Source organism: Cryptomeria japonica, chromosome 9 (assembly GCF_030272615.1).
Source record: "Cryptomeria japonica chromosome 9, Sugi_1.0, whole genome shotgun sequence".
NCBI lineage: Eukaryota > Viridiplantae > Streptophyta > Pinopsida > Cupressales > Cupressaceae > Cryptomeria > Cryptomeria japonica.
In genome coordinates, this window is record NC_081413.1 from 332,926,426 (window position 1) to 332,945,252 (window position 18,827).

General features: G+C 35.1%; 1 protein-coding gene across 1 annotated transcript in view; it reads left to right on the plus strand.

Annotated features, from left to right (window-relative positions):
* Positions 1-18,827, plus strand: part of LOC131029727 (uncharacterized) — a 162,131-nt gene that overhangs the window by 129,962 nt on the left and 13,342 nt on the right. Inside the window, exon 8 of the mRNA XM_059211618.1 lies at positions 11,790-12,017. Within this exon, the coding sequence (XP_059067601.1) occupies positions 11,790-12,017 (228 nt within the window). The remainder of the gene's footprint in view (positions 1-11,789; positions 12,018-18,827) is intronic.

Sequence of the window (18,827 nt, forward strand, 5' to 3'; positions counted from 1 at the left end):
TTAAAAGATATCTCATGATATTAATATTTATTTAGAAGATTATCTAATATTTTATTAATAAATTAAATGTTCTCTATATTAAAAATCGAAAAACAAAATTATCATTTTATTTAAATATAAAATGGATAATAAAAGAGAAAGAAATCAATCTTTGTTTATAAGAAAATAAAAAAGTAGAAAAATAAGGATAACATGCATATGACGTGGGAACTTTATAAAGCTAGTTTTATAAAGTAAAAAAAACAAGAAATTGCTATTATGTTTAAAAACTAAAAAAACATATCCTTTTTAAATTATATTTAACATGAAAAGCTTTCTTACTTTTGTTAATAAAAATTAGAAAATAGAAATTTCTAACTTAGCTTCCCACGTAGGAAGAAGAAGATTAAGGAGAGTGGGAACAAGAATTTATTTTTAAAATGAATTTAATATTAAAGAAAAGGTTTTTAATTTTAAATTTTGGAAATGAATATGAGAAGATAAAGTTTTCTACATAAAAGGATAAGAATTGGTAAGATAAAATAAAACAAATAATTATTATGGATTCTATATTTCTTTAGTTTGTATTATGTTTTAAGATAATTAAGATGATTATTATTGGGAGGATACGTTTAGTTAAAGATAGAAAATTGTTCCCCAGAAGATAAAAGATGTCTTCCTGGGTAAGATAAGATGAGATGTAATAAAACAATTTTCAAAAAACAAATAAATCTAATCCTCTCCCAAGTTTTCTATAAAAAAACAATGAATTGGTTTTTATTTGGGGTTTATGTAATCTTTGTTTTTAAGTGCAGCAATAAAACATAGTTTGGAAGGAGAAATCAGTAATTAGAGTCTAGTTTTGTTGGTAGAAGATATAAGCTATAATGAGAAATATATATTCTTCTTTTTCTTTGTGAAGACAAATCCAACCTGTTTGCAAGCATAACAGAAGCTGATTGCAAAAAGGAAACTGTAATTATTGCATTCAAGGTATATTTAGTGCTTTTACTCTCTTTTAATGACATATATCTATATCATTACTCTCTAGAATCTGCATTTTTGTATTATTCCCACTGCTATTTTCAATATGATTGTAAGTGCATAACCTTCACATACATGGTTGTATGTAGATGATGGAATGTATACACATCTATGCATGTTATGATAATGAAAGCTTCATGCACATGTTTAGTACTTCATGCACGTGTTTAATGAATTATTATGCATGCTATGAAGGGCACTATACAGAGTTGTCTCCTATAGGTGTTAAGAGATAGTCTATTATTTGCTTTCGGATTAAATAATGCTGGATCACATTTCCTTTTTATTAGGAGGTTGGCGTGGTAGTATGTGATATTCAATTTACAGCTAAGGGTTAAGTAGCTGGAATAAATAAGAAATTATTATATTCAAATACTTCAATTTATTTGCAATTGAGAGTAGTTGGATGCTTGTGTTGATAAAGACTAAGTTCCATGGATTGAGTAAAAAATGAAATGGTATGTTTAGGGTCAAACTAAGAAAAGACTTTTGTAATAGTTATATTCCCTAGATATTCAGTATCTAGGGATAGCAAGTATAATTATATCCATAACTCGGGTCAATATAAAGTAATTGATTGGTTGTGTTCCTTGTATTAATTTTCAAAGGTACTTATAACCAATAATTTGTATATCATATCAATGACAAATGTTGGTGAATTATGGCTATTTCTTGCTTAATTTGGTTATTTGAAGGTTAGCAATATGTAGTATCAATATGATTAACAAATCTTGAGCTCTCAATAGGTCTTGTAAGGATGTTGACCGCTCATTATCAATGCCCATTAAGGATTATTATTATTTCATGAATTCAATTACTCACATATCTTATTGAAATGACTATCTTGAAAGCGATAATCAAATTTTTATAACTAAACTTGTGAATAAGCATAAATTGATGCATTTGTATGCACTTATGTGTTTTTGCTTACTTAATTTTAGTTTGTATCATGATGAAGCTGTCATATGCATATGTGCAGTTTAGTGAGATTCTATGTTGAAAAGCCTTTTTGGAATTGCTAGATATGATGTGCTCTCTTTAAGAATCTCATGTACATAATTCTTATCTATAGAATAAAAGATGCTTGGATGCATCATGTGCTTTCTCCATGTTGAGATAATTCTTGTTATGCCTACTTGTTGGGATAAATGTGATTGAGATGGGATTGTAATATTGAAATGATTTTAGAAGGATAAGAAGAATTGTTGCTTTTGTCTTCTTATGTGTAATATATACATCTTGTGTGCCTATGTCATCCTTACACTAGCGTTAGAATGAAGATATACCATATTGCACAATTCCATTACTCTTGCCAGATTTGCATGGTTAGACTCCCTCATGTTGGGTTGGGAATCTTTCGTGTCATGAAAGATTCCAGGGAAGTGTAACTACTTTGTGGTAGGGCGGATATGTGCTCCAGCAATGTTCTCACCCATAAGGTGCTCAAAGGAGACATAAGTCAGAGTTTCTATCATGGTGGTCTTCATGATTTGACCCCTATACTTTCTTTGTAATTGACCTTGTGGTCTAGTATAAATGAATATGTTCCTTGTGCTTTGCCTTGATATTAGCTTATGAACTAATTCTTATAATATAATTTCTCAATTATAATATTGTATATTGGAACTTGTGGCATTGATATATGCTTGTTTATGTGTAATTTTATGAATTAAGCTATTTTTAAATTATGGAGGTCCTTACAATAGAGGACACTTGATTTGATGATTATTCTCTTGTTTATGGCACTCTAGAGCAAACTTGGTGGAATCGGTTAACATTTATAGTATCACCAAGTTGCGAGTTTAAAAGTACATTAAAATCAAGCAAAACACCTAAAAGTGACTTAAGTCTAGAGTGAGAGAGTGAGGTGCCTTCTTGCTAGCCACCCTTGAGGAGAGAAAATAAGCTCACTTAAGGATTAAAGTGAAGGATTTTTTAAAAGACTAATTTATCTCAAAAATTGAAAAAGGTAATAATAAGATATTTTAAGGAGGGGAAAGGAAACCCTAATTAGGGCGCACCTCTTGAAAGGTATATGAAGGAAACTTGTAGGAGGGTGGAGACATGTATGGTTATTATTACTTTCACCTTGCCTCCTTAAGGAGCTTATTGGACTGAGTTTGAGGTGCTTGTGAAGACGAAAATCTTCACTAGTGGACATAGTTGCAATTGTGAGAGACCAACCCAGAGTGTGAGAGGAGATTTTATTATAGGGATCTCATTTGGGCTTCAAGAAATCAGATAGGAAACTTGTTTGCTGGTTGTGGCTGGGAGAGCTGTCTGCTAGGGAGGCCGACCCATCTCCATGTTGTTTTTGTGCCTAAAAAGGGCATATGAATGAGTTTTCAGCTTTGGAATAGAACCCCCCATCAACATTGGCAATTTTTGGTTGTTATATAGAAGATTCAAAAGAGATTTGAGCTTTTTCTGAGTGAGCAGCCAGTGTGTAAGGCCGCCCCTCATTGGGACTACTTGGAAGTAAGGTATCATCATCCAGTTCCAGATTTTGAATGGTTATGTATGCAAAAATACTTGTCAGCAGTTTAAAATCAGTTTAAGGACATTTCACTGCAGATTAGTAAGGTTTTTTGAGAGTTTATGACAAATTTTTGAGAAAGCTGCTTGCTGGTTGGGCTACTCTTTCATAAAAGATTTTGGGTTTTGAAGACATCCATTTTGGGCCATTCCAAGGGGGTTCAATTGCAATAGATACCGGCTTGGGTTTTGAGCACATAGTCCTCATTTTCTTAATGGTTAGAGTGTTCAAGAAGCTGCTGCAGTCACTTGGCTGAGTGATGTGATGGGCTGCCTACTAAATTAGATTTGAAGAGGTCCTTCAAAATCAACCCCTACTTCAAGATTCTAAGGCATAGACCAAAACGGGTATGTCCCTTTAGTTGTATTTATGAACCCAGAGTTGTTAAGGTGAAATCAGCAATTGTTACAGTCTCATTTTGTTGTCCTCAATTTTTGATTTCAAAAATTGGACTATCACATGGAAATTTTTATTAAAAAATGAAAAATATTACTCTATGGCATGCTTCCCGAGGTAGAAATTCGTCCCATCCTTGGACTGGATCGATTGTTGATCCATCCCCAAGCTACGTTTCGAATTTCGTCGCGTTTCGAGTCCGTTTGCTATGTTTTTGCTTCAATGTAGGGGAATTTTTCGATAATTACCAGTAACTGGTAATTTGCTTTTCAAAACCCCCTTGAAGCTTTTGGTCTTGTAGGGGAATTTTTCTCCAATTTCAAGTTTTTGGAAACTGGTTAAAAGGGTTTTAAAACCCCCTTTACTAGTAGAATGACTTAAGTGTTTTGTAAAACTTGTAAATGGGTTTTTAAAACCCCTTTACATGTTTTTATGACTTAAAGTTATTTTTAATTTTTAAATAGAACTTGTAAATGGGATTTTAAAATCCCTTTACATGTTTTAAGTAAAATTACTTGTAAAGGGAATTCTATTTCCCCATTACAAGTAATTTTACTTGTATTTCCATTTCTAAAACCCGAAATTTGCCTTAGAGGCAAAAATATGAACATTTTTAAAACTTGTATTTCCATTTCTAAAACCCGAAATTTCTCCCATGCCTTTGCAAATTGATTTGGGTTCGAATTTTTTGGAAGAAATATAGGGATTCTTTCCAAAGGCGGATTTGCTGCAACTTTGAAGGATTCAAACCCTTGTTCTACGCATCTATCAAACTGATTTTCGCCATTTGTCTTCTTCAACGTTTTTTTTTCTGAATCATGCTTTTGTGCCATTTGCCACGGTTTGGAGGTTCGAATCTGCTCTTTCCTAAGGCGTTTTTGATTTAATCATAAATGCGTTGGATTTCAAGCTGCATTCAAACCATTTTGTGCGCATTTTGGGGAATCGATTTGCAAAAACGCCCTAAAAACCAGTCACGTTTTTTGCAAGTTTCGCACCATTTTCATTCAAGGTATGCTTTCAATTCTAAATCATTTTTGCTTCCTCTTGTATTTAATGATGAATCAAATCATTTTCGAACTACTTCCTTGGCATTTTTCATGGCATTTTTATAGCGAATCGGTTTTTCTTTGGTCACCATGCGTGGCTAAGTTTCTTCCTTTGTTTAATTTCTATTTAAAGGGTTTCATCTTCTATGTTTGGTTGACTCTACAAGCTTGGATCTCTCCTTATCTTTGCAAGGTAATTTTTTATTTTATTTTTGTATTTCTTTCTTGTTTCTTTCCTTACAATTTCCTTGTTTAAGTTTTGGTTTTGTTCATGTTCATATTGGGTTTATGAGAGGAAATTCCCCATTTTACAAAGAAATTTGTAAAGTAAAAGTTGTTCTTCCCCATTGAAAATTCTCCTTCTTTACTTGCATTCGGGTTTTAGAAACCCGATTGCAAGTAAGAGGAAAATATGTGTCCTTCCCTTTTTTGGACAAAGACTTAACCTTCTTTGATCCAAAAGATCAAGTTTCAAAACAGTAAAAATGTGTTCTTCCAAATATGTTCTTCCCAATTTGCAAAGAAATTTGCAAGTGTGAAAAGTTCTACCTCAAGATGCATTCTTCCCTTTTTGGACAAAGACTTAACCTTCTTTAGTCCAAAAATCAAGTTTCAATGACGGAAAAATCAAGTTCTTCCCAATTTCGGGTTTTGAAATCCGGATTGCAAGTTGAAAGTCCTTCCCATTTTGGCATGACAAAGTTCCAAGTGATCTTCCCGAAATTCATTTTTACCTATCCACTTCCAATTCCCTCATCCGTACTTATCATCTTCGTCATTTCCCGCATGCCTAAATATCTTTTTCCGTCCATTCCTTTGATTTTTCAGTTTGTAAATAAGTTTGCATTTGGATTTAGAAAACCAATTGCAAATGTGTTCTTCCCAACTTCCAAACTGAAAATTCATTCTCCTTCCATTCAATCATGCTTCGTGTTTCGCAAGTATAATTGCATTCGGAATTTAAAATCCGATTGTACGTTTGTACTTCCCTCTTGTGTACTTGCGAAACACGTTTCAAAACCCGGAATAAGTCAAAAGCTTATTTTTCCACCTCTTATATCTCCTCTCACAAATCCAAAATACGAAAGTTGAACTTTCTCATTTGGAGGAGTGAAGATGTCTAAAGATACTAACTTTGATATTGCCTTGATACTCTTGGATTTACATTGCAGCATTCCCGGTTGTTTCCAGATGACAGATGTATGATCATCTCCCACTCCAAAAAAGATGAAATACAGGTATGATAAATACCAGAATGAAGTTCCGCAGTCACAGATCTCCTCCTCCCTTGATCATATCAAGGATACTGAGATAGGGCATGTTGACATGACCAAATTCATACAAAGGATTGAAGATCCGAAGGAGGGGGATATGCAACGGTTGCTGGACAGCCATATCCATCATGCCGCATCCTTTCCAGTTGCTGCCCTAGAACCAGAATTTATTCTAGCATGTGCTCATCATTTTGACAAAGAGTCACGAGTCATTAGAAATGATGATGGGGAAGTGATCATTCGCCTGGATGCAAAAGCTATAGAGAGGGTCTTCAAAATACCTTCCGAAACCATTTATATAGAGATCTCCAAGCAAAGTGCAGCTGAATACTTTGCCAAAAGGGAGAAAGACTGTAAGTGTCATATCAACAAATGGATTCATGAACCTCGCACTGCGCTTACCAGATGGGCGAAGTTATATCGGTCTGATTTCAAGAATGAGATCGGTGATACTATTACTCTTCTTAGCCGTATGCTGGGATTGGAGCATTCCAATGTTTTTGAACCTTGGATGTACCAATTTATTATGTTAGTAAGGCAGTCTCAGCACATCTGTTGGGGTGAAATCATCAGTGATGCTTTGTGTGAGCAACTTGCGGTCGTCCCTACTACCTTCACCTTCTACATGAATTCATATCTCGTGTATATTGCTGCGTCACTTAGACATTTCCCAGGTCTTTCCACCAAGGGTGACCGCATGCTTGTACCGGTTTGGGAATACTATGATTAGTTGCCTCTAAGATCAAGTAGGTCTCATTTCAGAAGGGTTCAGGACGCTTTCTTTGGTCATTATTTGTGTCAATTTGACAAGAACCTGAAGAACAAAAGAGTCTCAGATGAAGCATGGGAAAAGGTGAAAGAATATGGTTGTTTGTTTCTCCAATTTCCAACTTTTACCTATATGAGAGTTGGGTGTTATGGCGGGCAGCCTTACATGCTCCCACGGTACCCAACAGACAAGATTATTCTCATGGAATTGGGAAGGCAGATCATGGCTGTGCATACACACCAGTTAGTTAAGCACAAGGTTGGCATGGGTATTTCTTCCAACAACCCATTGAAGATTGGTCAATATTCTCTAATGACTTCAATCAAGAAGACCTTCATCCATGTACACCGGATAGAAGATATCTGGGCTGACCTTCGTACCGAAAAGGAGATTCGCAAGATGGATTACTGCCGACTCACTGCAGAACAGATTGTGGATCTAAACCTCGCGAACATGCCACAAGGTATGATTGATGATGGTAACGTTCTTGATCCTGAGTTTGTCAATCAGAATGTTGATGAGGCTCCGCTTCCTTCTATCCACTAGTCTCACAAGGAAGGCACTTCTATCTTGGATAGATTTCAGTCAGTTCTTGCCAATACCAATATCTGGCTTAAGAATAATGGTGTCAAGCTCATTAAGATTAAGGTGGGGAAAGAAGATGATTCTACAGGTCCTCTTGGGCGGAAGTCTGAAATTCAACTAGACAACAAAGAAGGTGCATCCTCTTCTAGTACGAGGATTAAATTGCGAGTCAGCCGTGCAATGGTGATTCCTCCTCAGGAAATAACAGTTCAAGGCAAGGAGAAGCCACAGTTGAAAATTCATGTGATTGATCCTGAAGCTTCAGAGGAAGAAACTCAATCTGATAATGCTCCTCAGTCACTTTCTACAGAGTCTCCACATAATTCTCTTTCTTCATTTCCTACTGAGGTACCCATGTTTCCTCCTGTGATAGATGTGAGCTCTCAATCTGCCCCTTCAGTTTCGGAATCTCCACAGAACGTCCTCCCACTTTCAGCAGCAGAACCATCTCAAGGCCATCCTCAGGAAAATTTGTTGAATATGTTTTTGGAAGATCCTTCATATGTACCTGTGTCTGATATTGATACTTCTATGACTTGTTTTGATGAGTTCATGACATCTTCATCACATCCTGTCGTCACTCAGCAGACTATGGTGGCTATCCAGACGGACACTTCTCCCAAGGTCACCACTGTTATTCAAACAGAAACTGCTCCTCCCTCTATCCCAGAATCAGAGTTAATGGCTTTACCTCCATGGCTCAGTTCTTTCACTGCAAAGAGGAAGAAGCAGGTGATATCACCTGATCCCTTCGACTACCAATAGTTGAAACAATCAAAACCTAAAGCTGTTAAGAAGGCAAAGACAGTTTCAAGGGTGATCGTTGATGAAAACCGGATGAGAGTGGCAGAGATTGCTGAACCAATATCAGATAAACCAGTTGAAGAAATGCAAGCAGCTGATTATCGGATCACCAAAGTTCAACTGGGTAAGCAGACTCATGAGGTTGTCAAGCACGATGCTCAACAAACAGTGGCTACATTGGTACAACGATATGATGAGGTGTTGACCAAGAAAGATCAACTAGAAGTAGAGAATCAAAGACTCGTGGCAGCTATCCAAAGTATTACTCAACCTTCAAGTGGAGAAGGCCAAGTACCTATTTCTTCCAGGGTCAGTGAACCAATCCAAGGTATCGAGAGAGCCGCCCAAAAGGTTCAAGCCTTCAACTCCTGACTTATGTTCACAAGTCATAAGACAGGTATTTGAAATGATGGTTAAATTGGAGATCATTGAAGATAAGTTGAATCAAATCTTGGGTGCTTTCAAGCTAAATTTGTAGAAGGTTGAGGGAAATTTAGTTTCTTGGCGAAAGATGCCTCAATATCAGTTGGGCGTTCTTCAGGTGCATGACGTAATTCCTTCCAGAGTCACGTACATTGAATATGAGGAACTCCTGGAGAACAAATCTCTTGTTCTCAAATCACTCATTGAAGAAATTGATGAAACCTTAAAGTTGCGTGAAGCAGTCTTTCAAGATGTAACCTCCCATTGCAAAAAGGCATCCTGCAACATTTTAAATCAGAATGATGAGCTGCTGCCCGAGGAAGAAGTTCTTGCAGACCTGCAACTCAAGATTCATGATGAATGGAGAAGTGATCAATTCTCAGTCGCTTCCATTCAAATATTGATTAAGTATCAAACTGAGTTGCAGGAAATCCGGTCAGCATTGGAAAAAGGGAATTCCACGCTATGCCAATGCCATGATGTCATCGTAAAAACTAGGGTGGTGTCTATGAACACTCATGAACCAGATCCTGATGAATTGCAGAAAGTTATTCAGAAGTTCGATTTGTTCGTATCTTCAAGAGTTGCAACTTAAGTGTTTTTAACACTTGTTGTAAATTTTTAAAAAATTGTAATTTCAGAATTGTAGTTTCCCTTTCGGCAAGTTGTCATCACTTGCATTTTTGTAATTACTAGTAAGGCAACTACAAGTTGTGTCCAATTAGGACTGTAGTTAGAATAAGTCTTAGTTAGTTAATAAAGTCATAATTAGTTGTTGAATAGGTCTTGGTGGTTGAGGGAATTTCTCAAGTTAGTTAGGATCCTCCCACCTTTTTCTCAAGGCTGCTCTCCTATAAATAGAAGAGAGGGTCCTTTGTAATTTTTATCTTTTGGAAAGCAAGCAAAAACTCTGCCAAATTTACAGCAAGAAGTCTTTGAGCTTATGTATGTGGATTGAAAGTTTTTGAAGAATAATAAAGAAGGATTACTCAAGTTTTGAGTCTTAGAGCTACATGTTTGAGTTTGAATCTTTTTATATCTTCTATGCAAAGTGTTTCTAAAGGAACTTAGTCCAATCTGATTTGAAGTCTTTGAGCTGCAAGTAGAGAAGATTAATTAAAATAGAAAAATCTCTAGAAGGAGCAGCAAGTCTTTGAGCTTGCGTCTATTCTTGAGGAAAAATTACTGTTTGATAAGAAATAGCAGCAAGTCTTTGAGTTTGCATTAATTCTTGTCTTTGTGTTAAAAGAATAGATTTTTTCAGTCTTTGAGCTGTTATCTTTTATTCATTGTAAAAATTTAGTATAGCAAAGGGTAGATAGGACTTCCAATAGTCAAGTCTTTGAGCTTGATATTGCTGTCCCATCCCGAAGGAAGTGATGGAAGTCTTTGCGGTTTCAGGAAACTTCATTTCCTTTCTCTTATTTCACTTAAAAGAGGTTACTGCTGTTATTCAATCGCTATCCTTTTCTGTGAAGAGAAAAGGATATTGTCTTTCTTGAAGAAAGAAGGAAGACTGCTGTCCCATCCTGTTTTTATTCCAAGTTGTAGTTAGATAGGGGGAGCCTTCCCTTAATTAGGAGAGTTTTTACTCGTGTGCTGTGGTTGAAACCACAATTTTGTATATTTCCCCCAAGTGTACAAAATTTTCAACCAACACATTTTATATCAGATTTGAAAGCTTTGCAATCAGATCTTGACAGTAGTAAGAGAATTTATTTAGAATTAAGTTATCATATCTCTTGATTACAATTTAGGGGTTTTGTTGCTATTGTTGTTTATATATTGGAAATCACTTAAAAACATCAAACAAACAAACAACAAACCATTCTGCAACTTCTGTCTAGCTCTGAGAGAACATAAAAAAACGAAATATAGTATTTTTAATCTAAAATAAACAAGCACAAGTTAGTATTTTTTTTTTTGATAGGTAATGGGCTGAAGCCGATAAGGTGTACATACCCTAGCCCGTTTGTGGGATTGGAACTTGTGACCTCTATTTCAAGAGCACAAGTTCTCCACCACTAGGCCAACTCAGGTTGTACCTTTTAGGCTAGATAATTATGTGTTTTTTTTTGTTTTAAATTATAATGCCTGCTGACCTTGCAAACTTGCTGAGTCCATGCTTGAGACTTGCGAGTATTGAGTTTGGATTCGATGAGTCTGTGATCTGTCGATTGTGCCTCAGACCCAAACTATCTATCTATCTATCTAGTATCGACACACTCATACACAATCTTTAAAGCTGAGAGAATTTGAATAAGATCTCCTAGATGTGATATGGAAAGGGCCTGGGATATCTTTTGGAAATGCAGTTGTTTGGAGTGAGGAAATTATACATGGAATACCTTCAAGGTCCAAATCACTTGTTTCAGTTATCTGGAAATAAATGAAAATAAAACATATTTCCCTTAAGAACAACTGATTTATATTGTCTGATTTAATCCCAAGACGCTTAATTTTTTTTGGTAAGGTTTCTGTTAGACTTAATCTTGTGAAAGGTAAAGGTAAAGGTAAAGGTAAAGGTTGTGTTTTAGGTGATGGCCAAGTCAGATGCCATTATGCATACGAGACCCACAAGGGGCTTTGTTTCCATTTACCTTATATATTATTTAAATTTTGTACTCTTGAGTGTTGACTTCATTATCAATCTTGGTAGTAAACTTGAGCTTGCTCATAAAGATTTTTTAATTGAAGTTACTGGGTTTCTATTGTCCATATATAACCATGGATGGTGATAAAAGATTGTCTTCTTCCATTTCACCATTGATCTTTTAGGAGTTCTTTTCTTTGACATTTAAAACCAACTTTCTGAATATTTCCTTTTATTAGATATTTTACTTCAAATATAAACCAGATATATAAATTGGAAATGACTATATTGGACTTTATAAAGTTTGTCTGTCTTCTGTTAACTGTTTATTTTACAGGAAGGTTGCAAAGGTCTTTTATACATGGTTCTACATGCACGAATTGTACTAGACCTGTGGGAACATCCTGAGCATGAAATCCTTTTTGAGCAAGTTGAAGGAGATTTTGATTCATTTCGAGGGAACTGGATTCTTGAGCAGCTGGGAAGTCAACATACACTACTCAAGTATGTTGTAGAAACAAAAATGCAAAAAAATTGCTTGCTTGCAGAAGCCATAGTAGAAGAGGCAAGTCCCACTGACCAGCATTCTTTGTTGCTTTTAATCTAAGGAAAACAAAAGAGAAAAATATGTATGAGATACTTTTCACATTGTCCATTTCTTCACATGCCAATGAAAAACTGCAATAACATGCACAAGCAAACAGGAACAGAGTATGCACAATTAAACTAGAAAAGTATTTACCTGCAGAAGTAGAATAAAACATGTTATTTCATTTGTATGCTCATATGTATAATGTATGGCAATATCATTATGGATAACCACAATGAGAGTTCAACAAACTATCTTCAAACAAATTCATATACAGAGAAAAAAATGTAACATCTAAAAGTGTGTCAATTGACAAATGTTACAAGCACGTAATAGACCGAAATTAACTAATATAAACAAAATCATTTTAAATGAGAATGGGTTACATTATTCATTTAAATCAATTGACTTCAAAGCCTTGTAACAATTTGCACTAGTAAGAGAGTGAAAGAATATAAGACACAAGATGCTATGTGTGATTGAGTAAATGCTAATGTAATGTCCCTCTTTGAGTCACTATATAATTTGCTTTCAAACTAATATATTAAGACACCAAACATGTCAAAGAACCAATAGCTTTTAAAGAATTGTATAAATGGATGTAGATCTCTACCATGCACATTTGATTTACTTAAGAACAATTCTAACTTGAATGATTAACAATAGTCCTGAGTATGGAATACTTATCTATTAATAGAAGAATATATCATGTCAGTAATAATGATGCCACATCCCTGATATAGAATACTGAAGTTATGTTCAAACTAATGAAGTCGGATTTGATTAATAATCCGAGAATGGGGGATTGACAAATAGATGTAATTCGTTGCTTCTGAATTATGACTTTAAGATCATGCATTTAAATGTATCGGAGTCTCTGCCTCAGTCTGATAGCTGTCTCTGATTATAACCTTATACTCTTGCTGTGTTCCCTTATACTCTTGCTGCGTTCTCTTGGCACTGTGTCTGAATATCGACTTTGTACTTGTGCGTCTTTTAGCCTTGTAACAGGTGAGCTATATGCCACCCTTCTTTGACAGGTTGTTGGCTCTAAGAGCACTTCCAGTCTGAGTTTTTTGATACCAATCCACACTCTTTCATTCAACTCTTATACCTTCCGTATACCCCTTCATTAAGGGTGCAAACTCCTTACAAGGAGTCATCTTATCAAAGGAGGCGTCTCTTTGTTAGAAAACTTCTAATTTGAATTGCTAGTTTTTTAATCTAAGCGCCACCTTTAACATGGTTTGCTTCCTTCAAAACTTGTATCACAACCTTTAATTGCTATTTAATAGTCATTTCTATCATTATTAAATCGCTGCACATAAACATAAATCTCTCCTTTGTTTATTTACATCGCTACTCCATTTATGAATTGCTGCTTATAAAATCAGTGCTGCATATTGTCAATCGCTGCTTTATTAGTTAACATACAGATCACACATCTCCTTTATGTGAATCGTTGTCTAATAAAGTCATTAATCAAAATGCTTCATTCACATTTTCTTATGCTCAATTTTGGTCAATGTAATCTGGATGCTTAAGAAATCAACCAGTATTAACCAAAGTCGACTATAATCTTTTATATATGCTTTGCTTTTGTCTTGGACATAATCTTTTATTTAATTCGCTTCCCATAATCCTTATCTTCTCTGCCTTCTAATCTCATTGCTTCCATATATGTCTCCATTGACTTCAAATGTTTATTTCATTTCAGCATACACTTATTTACTTACTTCGACTACTGCTTTAAGATTGCTGTTTTTTGAAACATAATCCACATTCCAACAAATATGTGTGGTCGCTGTCCTTGTCTATATATACAGGTTTCTTTGTGAACGTCAAAAGGGTGATCAGCCCATTATATTATGAGGTCGGCCTTGTTTTAAGATTGCTACAGGTATCATATCCATCATTTCTGCTCCTTTACTTATATCAATTTCTTACGATGATTGCAATATCAATCACAATCATTGCCTTATTAAATCGCTATTCATATTAGTGCCACTATACGAAGTCGACAATATAAAGACTTGTAATCATTGATCAGTGTGGTTGACTGTTCTTGTTATGTATGTATTGCATAGACTTTCTATAATGATGATTGCTGTATATGACATATGATCTTTGTCCAACGCTGCCTTTTCACATATGATTTTTATGCCCTTGTTCATGTATAAAAGTTGTTTATTGTTGCCTCCAAAAACTCTTCACTTCTGTCCATTCGTAATGCAGATTGTTACCCCTTTCAAACAAATCATTTGATATCTAATAATCTTAATTGATGCTGATTGCCTTATATAATAAGGAAAGGTCTTTTGTAATGTTCTTGTACTTGATCTTAATCATTTAACCTTCGCTGTATTGGCTTTGAATGCTATTATCATCTATAAAAATAATACAAGGGGCTTTTTCAATATTAACAATACTTGATGGAGTCTTGTTTGGGGACATCACAGTCTCGCCTCCTTGGAAATGCTTACCCACAAGCATTCTGAAAAATTACTAATTCTTGAACCCCAAACTTAGGGTTAGGGAAAAGATTTACAAGTGCATACATCACATAGATAACACAAGTGCATACATATATACATGTGAAACTAATGACATTGCTAGAGTTATGAAACATATGTCTTGCATTACTATTTATTATCAAGCATAGTGTAAGCATAGAAGTGGGGACATGCTAGTTTTGACCAAGCTAACCCATACTAAGCCCAAGAGTGGGACTTTGATACTCTTGGCCCCGGTGGCAGGACTTTGAATTCCACCCAAGGTATATAAATTAGCGGGTAGTTGTCTTGCTTCCCTATCCATGCCGGATCCCTTATAGTTAATAGCTCATCATAGTAGGAATGGCATGGAGATCATAGTGGGGTCCTCAATTTGTCCAAACTAAGCCCAAGAGCAGGACTTTGACCCTCTTGGCCCTGGTGGTAGGACTTTGACATCCACACAAGGTATACTACTTAGATGGCAACCTTATACCCTCTTACCTACCTCTCTTATTTACCATGCCTTGTGGGGAATGGTATGGAGATCATAGCGGGATTCTCGGCTTGACCAATCTAAGCCCCAAGACTGGGACTTTGACCCTCTTGGCCTCAATGGCAGGACTTTGAAATCCACCCAAGGTATCCTACTTAGATGGCAACCTTATACCCTCTTATCTACTTCTCTTACTTATCATGTCTTGTGGGGGAATGGGTAGGGAATGCAACCGGGTTCCTTGACTCCTCAATGTAAGGGCCATCCAAGCTTCAATGCCACTTTGGTCATCCAAGGATGGCTTACTTATCATCCCCTTGTTACCCCTTCATCACACCCACACCCTACCTCCACAAGGGTGCACTTATGATGCAGACATACATAATCATTATCTAGAGAAACATCTTTCTTATTATAATGAATGTGGCGTAACTTAGATATATTAATCATGAATTATTATAATATGACAAATATAATCTCTTCCAAGTACATCATAATAATTAAGCATAAATTTCATACTTAGGGTTAGGAACATTAACTTAACGATAGTTTTGTCCAACTCTTATTGTTCTCATATTCTAGATCAAACACTGAGCATACACGAAGTATACAATTGAATGCATGAAGGAACGGAGCATACACTTGAAAACATGAAGCATACACATGGATATATATATAGGCATGAAGCATATACTCAAATACTCATATTGTTAGATTCCTTCTTACTTATTGGAATGATTCATTGATTCATCTTTACCCTGCAAAATGGCAGGATCATATCTCGGATACCACTGTAATGTCCCTCTTTGAGTTACTTTATAATTTTCTTTCAAACTGATAGATTAAGACACCAAACATGTCAAAGAACCAATAGCTTTTAAAGAATTGTATAAATGGATGTAGATCTCTACTATGCACATTTGATTTACTTAAGAACAATTCTAACTTCAATGATTAACAATAGTCCTGAGTATGGAATACTTATCTATTAATAGAAGAATATATCATGTTGGTAATAATGATGCCGCATCGCTGATATAGAATACTGAAGTTATGTTTAAAATAATGAAGTCTGATATGATTACTAATCTGAGAATGGGAGATTGACAAATAGATGTAATTAGCTGTTTCTGAATAATGACTTTAAGATCATGAGTTTGAATGTATCAGAGGCTCTGCCTCAGTCTGATATCTGTTTCTGATTATTACCTTATACTCTTGCTGTGTTCTTTTGGCACTGTGTCTGAATATCGACTTTGTACTTATGTGTCTTTTAGCCTTGTAACAGGTGAGCTATATGCCACCCTTATTTGTCAGGTTGTCGGCTCTAAGAGCACTTCCTGTCTGATTTTTTTGATACCAATCCACACTCTTTCATTCAACTCTTATACCTTCTGTATGCTCCTTCATTAAGGGTGCAAACTCCTTACAAGGAGTCATCTTATCAAAGGAGGCGTCTGTTTGTTAGAAAACTTCTAATTTGAATTGCTACCTTTTTAATCATAAGCACCACCTTCAACATGGTTTTCTTCCTTCAAAAATTGTATCACAACTTTTAATTGTTATTTCAATAATCATTTCTATCATTATTTAATCGCTGCACATAAACATAAATCTCTCCTTTGTTTATTTACATCACTGCTCCATTTATGAATTGCTGCTTATAAAATCAGTGCTCCATATTGTCAATCGCTGCTTTATCAGTTAACATACAGATCGCACATCTCCTCTGTGTGAATCGTTGTCTAATAAAGTCATTAATCAAAACATTGCATTCACATTTTCTTATGCTCAATTTTGGTCAATGTAATCTGGATGCTTAAGAAATCAACCAGTATTAAATAAAGTCAACCATAATCTTTTATATGTGCTTTTCTTTTGTCTTGGACATAATCTTTTATTGAATTCGCTTCTCATAATCCTTATCTTCTCTGCCTTCTAATCTCATTGCTTCCGTATATGTCTCCATTGACTTCAAATGTTTATTTCATTTCAGCATACACTTATTTACTTACTTCAACTGCTGCTTTAAGATTGCTGTTTGTTGAAACATAATCCACATTCCAACAAAATTGTGTAGTTGCTGTTCTTGTCTATATATACAGGTTTATTTGTGAACATCAAAAGGGTGATCAGCCCATTATATTATGAGGTCGGCCTTGTTTTAAGATTGTTCCAGGTATCATATCCATCATTGCTGCTCCTTTACTTATATCGATGTCTTACGATGATTGCAATCTCAATCACAATCATTGCCTTATTAAATCGCTATTCATATTAGTGCCACTGTATGAAGTCAGCAATATAAAGACTTGTAATCATTGATCACTGTGTGGTTGACTGTTCTTCTTATTATGTATGTATTGCATAGACTTTCTATAATGATAATTGCTGCATATGACATATGATCTTTGTCCAATGCTGCCTTTTCACATATGATTATTATGCCCGTGTTCATGCATAAAAGTTGTTTATTGTTGCCTCCAAAAACTCTTCACTGCTGTCCATTCATAATGCTGATCGTTGCCCCTTTCAAACAAATCATTTGATATCTAAGAATCTTAATCGATGCTGATTGCCTTATATAATAAGGAAAGGTCTTTTGTAATGCCCCTATACTTGATCTTAATCATTTGTCCTTCACTGTATTGGCTTTGAATGCTATTATCATTTATAAAGATAATACAAGGAGATTTCTCAATTTTAACAATACTTGATGGAGTCTTGTTTGGGGGCATCACAGCTAATAACATTTTAGCACTTGAATAATGAATAACTATTGGAACACAAATCCTATCAGTATCTACATGACGAGGCTTCTTGCTCTGGATGGTCATTCAATCTCCTATTCTGCTAATGTAGTCCACGGTATATATATAGAACTTGTTGCGTACTTGGCTAGTCTGTGGGGAACCTAAATCCAGTAGGCCAAAACTAGGCTTTCTTGCTTGGCATTCCCAACCCAATGAGTGTATTCATTGATTAGCTGATTCTTGTTTGAATCACTAATGATTTTTTTTTTAAAAGTCTGAAAAAAAAAAATTGAAAGTGCCTAAATCTATGAAAAAAATAACAAAAATCTATTAGTGCTTTTAAAGTAGCAACATACGATAAAAACATAATGCAAAAATAGAGCAAACATAAAAGCTAAAGCAACCTAGTTGCAAGGTGCAAATGTACAAATCAGCAAACTGCAGACACACAGTTGGAGCAGCAAATATTAGGAGGTATGCCTTTTTATTTTGCCTCTTTTTAATGCTCATTCCATTTTTCAGTTTTTTTGGTTATTTTCAATCATTATGGAAAAATAGAAAAAATAGAAGGGAAAATGAAGAGAAAAGCAAGAAGAGATCTTATTGTTCTCTTAAAAAATTAAAGGAAAAATGAGAAGAAAAAGAAGGGATCTTATTCTTCTCTTAAAAAATAGAAGAAAAAAATGAAGAAACGAATAAGAGATCTTTTCCTCCTCTTTGTTATTCCCTCTTTTTTTTATTACATAATCCATTTGATTTCCCCTCTTCTTCTTCTCTGTCTTTCTTAAAATACATATGTCAATTCTCTTAAATAACACAAGCATGTTTTTTACCCCTTTGTAATTATGCAACTTACTTGCAAATTGTCATAACATTGATGCCACAAAGAAATGGACCCAATAGGTGCTGGGAAAGAGGAGGTGGTTTGCAATTATTGAAAAACGAAACTTGGTTCAGTAGGCATTACTTCCACCTTGCTCATATGCCTGGCTGAGATGTTTGTTTGTGTGCAGAAGCCTCTCTTGAAGTGATGAGAGATGCAATT